This window comes from Crotalus tigris, unplaced genomic scaffold (genome assembly GCF_016545835.1).
Source record: "Crotalus tigris isolate CLP2741 ecotype Arizona unplaced genomic scaffold, ASM1654583v1 scf7180000017764.6130737, whole genome shotgun sequence".
NCBI lineage: Eukaryota > Metazoa > Chordata > Lepidosauria > Squamata > Viperidae > Crotalus > Crotalus tigris.
The window spans coordinates 4204047-4214390 of NW_024096618.1; the positions used below are offsets into that span (position 1 = coordinate 4204047).

The window sequence follows — 10344 nt, forward strand, 5'->3', positions numbered from 1 at the left end:
ATGGCTTGCCTTCCAAAGCTGTGGGTGCTCCATCACTTATGTCTTTTAAAAAGAGACTGGACAGCCATGTCTGAAATGGTACAGGGTCTTCTGCTCGAGCAGGGGGCTGAACTACAAGATTTCCAAGGTCCCTTCCGACTCTGTTATTTATCTTCTATATTCTAAGTCAGGGGTGTCAAACTCAATTTCATTGAGGGCCACATCAACATTGCAGTTGCCCTCAAGGGGCCGGGTGGGTGTGGCCAGGGTGGGTGCAGCCTACTGGGTGGGCGTGGATGGAGTGGGTATGGCCTACTGGGTGGGCATGGTCAGTTCTACATCATTTGCGTCAAGGGTGCCTGTGGGGGCCTGGGCAGGAGTGGGACAGATCTGAGGGTCAAATGCCCAGCCTGGCCCTCGAGCACCCGCGGCACCAAGCCCAGTCCCACTTCCCCAAGGGGGCGCCCAACTGCACTTTCCTCCTCCTCAAGGCTGCTGCTGCTGTGCTTGCTCTCCTTAGCCAGGTTGCTCATGAAGGGTACGAGGGCAAAGTCAGAGGGAGGCCCATTACCTCTCCATGGGGGGAGACCTGGCTTTGTATCCAAATCTTCCTTAGCAATAGGATATTAGACCCCCAGGATAGGCCAGGAGGAGAGGGCAAGAGGATAGTGAAAGGGCAGGACTAAGGTAGGACTTCCCTCAGACCCTCCCTCTCCATCTTTCCTTCCTTCTTTCCTAAGTACAGAGTGGTGGGAAAATATCTGAGATGAGGGAAGGGAGAAAAACAGGCAAGAAACGCAGCTGGGGAGGTGTCACCCTTCGTGAGGAATGAAGAAATGCACCATCGCCTGGAAGTGGCCAGCACATGGCCCTCTCCTACTTCACATATCTGGCTTGGTGGGCTCTGAGGGAGGGGATGCCATGAGCAGCGTGAGAGTCAACGTTACCTGCGCAATGCCACCCAGCCCCCAGCCTGCCTGGTTGAGACTCAAGGTTACCTGCGCAATGCCACCCAGCCCCCAGCCTGCCCGGTTTCAGCAGGCACGTGAATCTGAAAAGAAGAGTGACACCGCCCAGCTCCCAGCCTGCCTGGTCTCAGCAGGCAGTGGGGCGCTCTCCTCATAGTGCCAAGAGGCTGAACTAGGCGGCGCAAATCCAAAAAGAAGCTTGAAGCCGCCCAGCTCGCAGCCTGCCTGGTTTCAGCAGGCAGCAGGGCGCTCTCCTCACAGCACCAAGAGCTGAACCAGATGGCACGAATTTGATGAAAAGTGCAATGCTGCCTAGCCCCCAGCCTGCCCAGTTTCAGCAGGCAGCAAGGTGCAAAGCTGACGAGCTTCGCACCACCCGACTCAACCTCTCGGTGCTATGAGGACAGTGCCCCACTGCCTGCCGAAACCCTTCCCCCAGAGCCCATCAAGCCGGATATGTGAAGTAGGCGAGGGCCATTTGCTGGCCACTTCCAGGCGATGGTGCATTTCTTCATTCCTCACAAAGGGTGACACCTCCCCAGCAGTCACTGGGGGGGGGCGATGCGGCAGGGGCTGGTTCCTCGCTGTTTCCAGATGGCCTTGTGGAGCTAAGACTGAATGCATTTCAGCATAGATGACCACCACAAAATTGTACATTGGCTCCCAGCTGGCCAGGGCCAAGGCAGCGGGGGCCGTTCCCTCACTGTTTCCAGGATGGCTTTGCGGGCCACATGAAACCACTTCGCAGGGCACATCCGGCCCCCGGGCCTTGCGTTTGACATGTCTGTTCTAAGTAATAATTATCCTTATTGCCTTTGTTGTTCCTGTGAAACAATTTTTTAGAAGAAAAAACAAAAAGTATGAATTCTTAATAGATAACTACTACTTAAGGTTTAATAAAATCCTAATGAACTATTTATTATGGCATTCATATACTAATTTGCTATGCCTATTTATTTGTTAAATTTATTTGCCGCCCATCTCACTGGGGGACTACTCTGTTAAAAATGTTTAAAATTCTCAGAAATATGAATATTCCTAGATCTAATTTCAGCCTCTCTAACTCATCTCTGAAAGTTAAATCTGAATAACACACACACACACACATATATATGCATCAGTGAGTAGAGGTTGTTCTTAACATATAATCAAAATTGAGCCCCAAATTTCTGTTGCTAAGCAAGACAGTTAAGTGAGTTTTTCCCCATTTTACAATCCTTCTTCCCATAGTTATTAAGTGAATCACTGCAGTTGTTAAGTCACTAACATGGTTGCTAATTAAATCTGGTTTCCCCATTGATTTTGCTTGTCAGAAGGTTGCAAAAGGAGATTACATGAACCTAGGACACTGCAACCGTCATCAATACATGCCAGTTGCCAAGTGTCTGAATTTTGATCACGTGACCATAAGAATGCTGCAACAATTGTTAAGTGTGAAAAATGGACATGTCGCTTTTTTTAGCACCATTATAACTTCGAATGGTCACTAAATGAATGGATGTAAGTTAAGGAATATCTGTATACATGAACAATAAGACGGTAATATTGTTATTTTTTCTATTAACTATTTCATTCATGCACCCTTAATCGGGAAACCAAACTACTCAATGATTTTGTCAGAGTCTCTAATGGTCAGGATGCTTTCCCTCTACTGAAATAATACATTCTCACATCCCTTTTTTCAAATGTATAAAAGGTTCTAGAGCAGAAAGCATATAATCTACAGACTGATTTGATTTCCAGTTGAAAATGAAAGTGAAAATCACAAATATTATATAAAGTCATAAATAGTCATAAACATGCAAAATAGGTTGAACAGGTTAAGGCAGTGGTGGGATTCAGCCAGTTCGCACCACTTTGGCAGAATCGGTAGCTAATTTTTTGTTGCCCAGGCCCAGAATGGACTTCCAGAAGCAGCATCCACATAGAGAACCGGTTGTTTGCATATTTGAATCCCACGTGGGTTAAAGGCTGCTGCTGAAACCCAGCTTATTAAATCTAATACCAGGCAAAGCATATTAGATTTTCCTCAGGCAGACTTCAGCTTTATAGTGCGTAACTGATTATTCAATAGGGCACATAAAGACTTTATAATGGCCAGCCTGCATACTGAGTGAGCAATAAAAATAATTCAACAAGGAAGCCTCCAAATGACTATGAGAAGGACACATGTTAAAATCAGGTTAACTTATTAGAGTGAATGAATGAATGTGAATAGAGTCAAATCATTTATAATTCAGAATTATACACATATAAATATCAATCACATTATACTATAAAAACAGTAATTTAATATAAAAGAGAGCATACTGTAATAGGTTGAGCAATCTAGCCATCTCATCTCAGAGCATGATTTACTCATTCTAAAGCTTTACCTATGTTTGATGCTAAGGTGAAAATCTTAATGCATTTTAGGATTGCACAAGGATCTAAACTTTTGATGATTTGATGAACATTTTAATCTAGATGTTGGGACTCTAGAAAGAGTACAGAGAAGAGCAACAAAGATGATCAGGGGACTGGAGGCTAAAACATATAAGGAACAGTTGCTGGAATTGGGAATGTCTAGTCTAATGAAGAGAAGGATGATGATAGTAGAGTTCCAATATCTCAGGGGCTGCCACAAAGGAGAGGGAGTCAAGCTATTTTCCAAAGCACCTGAAGGCAGGACAAGAAGCAATGGGTGGAAACTAGCCAAAGAGAGAAGCAACCTAGAACTAAGGAGATACTTACTGACAGAACAATTAACCAGTGGAACAACCTGCCTCCAGAAGCTGTGAATGCTCCAACCTTGGAAGTTTTTAAGAAGAGATTGGACAGCCATTTATCTGAAAAGATATAGGCCAGTGGTGGCGAACTTATGGCATGTGTACCGGAGGCAGCACTCGGGAGCCCTCTCTGTGGGCACACATGCCATTGCCCCAGCACTGCCTTCCCCCATGGCCCCCTCCTCCCCAGCAGCCCCCCTGGAGGAGAGTAGTCCCCATGCATGGCCCACGCAGAGCAGCGAACACAAGGACATGGCAGCCAGGCAGCGTAGAAAAGACTCCCCATCATGCACAGTTGATGCTGTGGAGCGCGGGCAGAGGGCATGGCCGCCATGGTGCTGCTGGGCTGCCTGGGCGATCTGCGGTGGGCCCTGGAGGCGGTGAGTGGCCCTGCAGATAGGCGGGGTGGGGGCAGAGCAGGAGATGGGGCCAGTTTTTTGGCACTCGGTCTTTAAAAGGTTCGCCATCGCTGGTATAGGCTTTCCTGCCTGAGCAGGGAATTGGACTAGATGACCTCCAAGATCCCTTCCAACTTTATTATTATTGTTGTTATTATTATTATTAGTAGTAGTAGTAGTAGAAGTAGTAGTAGTAGTAGTATTCTTGGTAACAATAAATAAAGAGGTTTGTCATTAACTTTTTTATTTCCCAGTCTAATCTACAGTCCTGGGGACTTAGAACTATTTGCAAACATAGTATAACTGCTCCTACAAAGACAATATTAGTAAAATGACAAACCACTGGACAAATAAGTAGCACGGGCCAGTGTACTGATAAATGTAACTTGTTTCTGCAGTCATACAGAAAACTACTTGGAAATTTTCTTCTCTACTTTCAACCTTTAGACTTGTTCCAACTACCCTGCATGAAAAAACAGGAAATGGCCACTGTCCAACATTCCATACAATCTTTTGAATTTACTACACTGTGGTATCATTCCACCTCCTGTATTATAAATATAGGCAAAATAAACATTAGTAAACTACTTCCTTTCTTGAAATCAAGACTCCTCTAAATATGTGTAGACCAATGTTTACCTTTCTATCTAATGCAAAAATACTTTTACACTCCTAGAGTATGTTTCACATCTCCTATTTTGAGAGAGACATGCTAAAAAAAACCCTGGTAGATGCTTTGCTGTGCATTACTGAAAACTAAAAAGATCTAGAAGCATATAGAGAATCTAAATGTCAGAGTGTGTATTAAATGCTCTGAATGTTTATAACATGTAGTAAATGTGCAATTATTATTCTACCATGTATGTTTATGCATCACACAACTTACAAATCTGGAACATTTCCAGTAAATTTTCAAATAAAAACTTTATTTTGTAATGAAAGGACCAGGTTGGTATGGTAAATAAAAGGAATGAACTGCCATCGGGAAGACCTAGATTCTGGTCTACATTCAGTGGAAAAAACTCACTGGGTAATTCTGGACCAGTCACATTCTCTCATCCCAAACTACCTCACAGGGGTATCGTATGGAAAAAATGGAGGAAAGAGCACTGTAGATACCAACTTGACTCCTGAACAAAAAAAGATACAAATCTGTTAACTAAATAAATCCACAGGTTGGTCTTGAATGTGTACAGAATATATATCAGTGATGGCGAACCTTTTAGAGACCGAGTGCCCCAAAACCAGCCCTACCTCTGCTCCGCCCGCCCCGCCCCCACCCCGCAGCAGGGCCACTCACCACCTCCACGGCCCGCCGCAGATCGCCCAGGTGGCCTAGTAGTGCCATGGCGGCCACGCCCTCTGCCCACACCCCGCAGTATCACTGTGTGATGGGGTGCAAGGGCAGTCTTGTCCCTGCTGCCCAGCTGCCATGTCCTTGGCTGTGCTACTTCACGCAGGCCATGCTCAGGGGCAAGTCCTCCAGGGGGGCTGGTGAGGGGGCCACGGGGGAGGCGGGGCTGGGGTGATGGCATGTGTGCCCACAGAGAGGCTCTGAGTGCCTCCCCTTGCATGCATGCCATAGCTTCGCCACCACTGAAATATATCATTAAAAATGTGAGGGTAGGAAAAAAACCTGATTTTTCTACAATTTTTTTTTCTGAAAATGAAAAAAAGACAGTTCCTACAATTTTGTTTTAAATATTGTAATGCATAATGTGGCAAAGAAAACTGTTTTCATATTTCTAACCACCTTTATTCCAAAAATATTTTTACCAGAGGACTTGTACTGTATATACTTATTTTTTTTTCTTTAAAGTATCAGTGATATTATAACGAATTTATAAACAAATATTACATATTGTAAGTTGCATAGTAAAACTCTCAAATGCAAAGATACATTTTTCCTCTAGGAGGCGCTGTTGTTTCCTTTGTTAAAGACCTTGTGATCTAGCACAGAGAGAGCAACACATGGCCTGTATGCCATGGATCATCAACATCTGAAGATGAGCCCCAAACTTAGTAGGAAATGACTTAATTTATCTTGTATGCTACACAGAATTGCTTTGAGTTGAACAGCCCATAAATTAATTGATTTATAAATAAATATATTTTGGTGGTGCAGTATGTGAGGATGAATTCAAAAATGAAGATGGCAACGGGAGCAGAAAGCCATGGAGTCCTATTCCCACCCTTAACTGATATTTTTCAATCAATCAATGGGGAGGGGGGCTTAGTGAGAGCAAAGACTATGTATCAAACCCGATTAATCCCTTCACCTAATTAATCCCATCCAAAGTTTGAAGCAATCCCCACCAAAAGGTAATTATCAGGGTTTTTTTTCAGATTTAGGGACATATGGATGGGAGTTTATCTTTTAGTTTCCTGTGCTCATTCCCATCATGTAGCTTTCCCCTCTCCAAAATAGAAAAGGTCAAAAATATTCTGCTACAGGTAGTCCTTTACTTACAACCATTTGTTTAATGACCGTTCAAAGTTACAACACCACTGAAAAGAGTGACTTAGGACCACTTCTCACACTTATAACTGTTGCAGCATCCCCACAGTCATGTGATCAAACTTCAGATGCTTGGCAATTGGCATGTCCAACGGAGCTTCCCAATGGGGGAAATCTAATTCATTTAATGATCACGTGATTCACTTAACTCTAGTGCAGTGGTTCTCAACCTGTGGGTCGGGACCCCATTTGGGGTCGAACGACCATTTTACGGGGGTCGCCAAACAACGCAGTCCGCCATTTTCTTCCCCTTTTCCTTAGCTGTGCTACTCCCTTTTATTCTATTGGCTTTTGAAAGCCAATAGAATAGACTCTTGAATAGAGTCTAATTCTATTGGCTTTCAAAAGCCAATAGGAATTGTCCAGGCTGTCTGCCCTGCTGAGCCCCCAAAAGTTCCATTCTGCAAACTGCTGCACCAGTTGAGTAGTCCTCGACTTACGACCGGTTGAGTAGTCCTCGATTTACGACTGGTTGGGAGTCACAGCATTAAAAAGGTTGAGAACCACTGCTCTAGTGAGTCACTGAACAACCATGGCACAAACATCGTAAAACGGGGCATAGTTCATTTAACTGTCTTATTTAGCAATGGAAATTTTAGGCTCAATCGTGGTCATAAGTCGAGGACTACCTGTATATTCTTTCCAATCAAGTTGCCACATTTTGCTACACAGAGAAGGAAGGGAATGGGGCATCACAGCCATGTATAAAATACTGATTCAATCCCTCATTTAGTACTCTTTGGAAACCCTCCCCCCCAATAATACAGCAATCAGACAAAAACTTTCTCAACCAGACTGACTAGGGTGGGATATTTAAGAGGGATTACTATCACAAGGACATTTACACCCTCTGAATATACCCACTCACCACAAGCTTAAAAAGCAATTTCCTAACATGGCTTTTTTACTTAAGTGCTACACAGGAAAATTTTTAAAGTTCTACCATACAGAGAGTAATCAGTTCTTTTCCACTTTCTAAAATCAGCTCCTATGTAGAAAGAATCTTTTAGGCACAACAAAAACCTTTTGGAGGAGCCCACCACCTTTCAAATGAGAATCAGAAATCATGGAAGCCGCCATGATTACTGAACATGCTGAATCTATCAAACATTATGGATCACATAATTTTTCTGCATCCTCCAAGTTAATATTGGTTTGCTACATCAGTCTATTTCTAATGTTCTTTGTTAGCATGTGTCCCAATATGTTTTAAGTAATTGAAACATTTATTGTAGCCATTAACAATGAAATATTCATTCAAATTATTCTGTACCAGTCTTTTATGTATTAAAGGAAATAATTTCCAGTGTGGAAATACCATCATAATGAACAGCTTATTCAATATCACATAGGCTTGAATCTAACATTTCTGTATTGGTGTACAGAAAGAATGGTACAACAAATAAAGTCTGATTTCAGAGCTTTTTCAAAATCTGGATGAAGTCATATTTTCCCAACATCACAACCTGGGTTGCTGCATTCTGTTGCCTATACAAAAGAACCTGAATAACTGATACTGTAAACAGCAGAGAAATGCCATTCTATGTATATAGTGCAAAATTAAACTATGCAAAACAAATATTACAAAGTGTTCAGAAATGAGAAAAGACAATTCAATTCCCATTTAATTCTTTTCATTATAAAACCTCTGAAAACGAGGTAATAATACTGGTATAACATTTCAAAAGAAAGGGACAAGCCAAGACAATCTGGTGAAAAAAAATATGAAGGTCTTTTCTCTAAATTTTAAAGCATAAGAAGTAACAATTTTCTTCCTTTAGCTGCTAGCTTTAATAGACGTAAGTTGCAATTCTTTACTAGAACTCCAGAACATGTAAGGAAACAACATTAAAGGCAATGGATTAGTTTTATACGGCACAAGATCAATTTTAATTTTCTCCTCTCCGTTAATCACCATGATAGAAAACAGTATTTTCAAAAGACCAATACTGGATTGCAGGAAGAAACAGAGTGAGTAGAATGGGGAAAAATCAGATTGAATTGCTCATCTCCCAATAACAGAATTTGAAACGTTTCTCTGATACATGTTTGTGTGTCTGTACACACACACACACACACACACACACACAGGAAAATTGAAATATGCATTACTGTTGGCATGTTTCCCCAGAGATAATAACATCAGTATTTTCCACTTGTTTGCATCCTGTAAAAACAATAATATGAGGGTGACAATAAAGGGGGCTTTATTGTTTTACCAGGAAAAGGTCCACACAGACAGAAGTTACAGGTACAGCAGTACCAACCAGGTCAATCAAGTGAAAGAGGGGAAGACAAAGTGCATTAGTATCAGCCTTGTAGAGTTGAAGGAATTTAACAACTTTTCAGCATGGAGGAAAACAAGCCCTTTGCTGGATGTCGAAGAAGTAATCCTAAGAAGAAACTGATGCCAGAAGCATTTCCTGCCTCCAATACGCGAATCAAGCCCTATTGCGCTCAAAGTCTCCCCCCACCCCGTTTCTCTACCCTCCCGTGTTTTTCTTTTTTCTCCTGGTTTCTGCACTGGGGTCGTTAATGGTCTTGTGGTCGTTTGACACTACGGTAGTAGCACAGGCAACCTAAGCCACAAGTTCTTGTTGTGAGCTGCCTGGCGGGTGTGCGTCACATACCAACCACCCTCTTCCCGGATTGTACAACACAGGAATTTCACACCCCACGAACTTTCACCAGGTGCCAACCGAGCGTCACGGCGGGTCAGGAAACCTCCCAGGCACAGAAAAAAGCCTGGGTCGAGGATCTCCCGCACCCAACCCACCGGGAATGATGGGGTGGCTCCCGTCTGGCTGTCAGCCCCGTGGGGGCGTAGGAAATCCCACACCCAGCACGATCTGAGTGGAAAAGAAAAACGTCGCTACCCCGATGGTGGCGACCCTCCCATGCAGCCAGCCACGCAAAGCAGGTTTTTCCGTTCGCACGTTCGCTCGCAGCCCCCGGGAAAGGTGTGGTGGCTCCATTCCCACTGCCCTTTCCCGACCCTTTTGCCCCGTCCAGGAGCGGGAAGCGCCCTCGCCCCCAAATCAAGAGAAGCGCGCCGCACTGCACCGCCTTTCCTCTCCCTCGCCTGCCTCACCTGCAAGACACGGAGATCTCCACCCGGGTGGCCGGCACGTTCGCGCTCACCGGGTTAAAATCCCCCACGGACGCCATATTCCCGTATCTCTCCAGCTTGGGCAGCTGCCCCAACAGTTTTTCCGGACCGAACATGTGGGGCCAAAGGCGGGGCGAGGCGGCGGGGGAAGAGGTGGCGCTAACGGAATTTAGCGGGCAGGCACGGAGCGCGCGCGCTGCGGGGAGAGGTGGGGGGCGGGGACGGAGGGACGGAGCGGCTAAGCGGCTCCGCTGCCGAGGCGCGCGGGCTACGAATGCCGAGCGCGGGGACTGCCTGGAAGGGGCAGCGGGCGCGAGGATCGGAGTGGGTTTGTGACGTCACCGCCTTCGGGAGACGTGCGTGACGTCCCCGCCTCCCCTGGGTACCCGGGCGGAGGTGGCGGGGGGGTCTCTCACTTGGCGCCTGACATGTGGCACGAAGCCGATTTCGCTCCCTTTTTCCCCTCAAGGAGGCGGCGAGAAGCGGGGGGGGGGAGGGAGGGGGAATCTCCGGATGAGGGTGATGCCCCTTTCCCGTAAAGTTCAAGTGTATTTTATACTACGTGGCTGACGGGACTCAGCGGGGCATTTGACACTTAGGGAAA

The 10344-nt window shown here is 45.0% G+C and overlaps 1 protein-coding gene across 2 annotated transcripts in view; it reads right to left on the minus strand.

Moving 5' to 3' along the window:
- Positions 1 to 9976, minus strand: part of LOC120307059 (copine-8) — a 69845-nt gene extending 59869 nt beyond the window's left edge. Inside the window, exon 1 of one of the 2 annotated variants that reach the window (XM_039341290.1) lies at positions 9723 to 9976. In XM_039341290.1, the coding sequence (XP_039197224.1) occupies positions 9723 to 9856 (134 nt within the window). In that variant the 5' untranslated portion in view covers positions 9857 to 9976. The remainder of the gene's footprint in view (positions 1 to 9722) is intronic. The other variant, XM_039341291.1, reaches the window with a different exon arrangement.
- Positions 9977 to 10344: the final 368 nt, after the last annotated feature.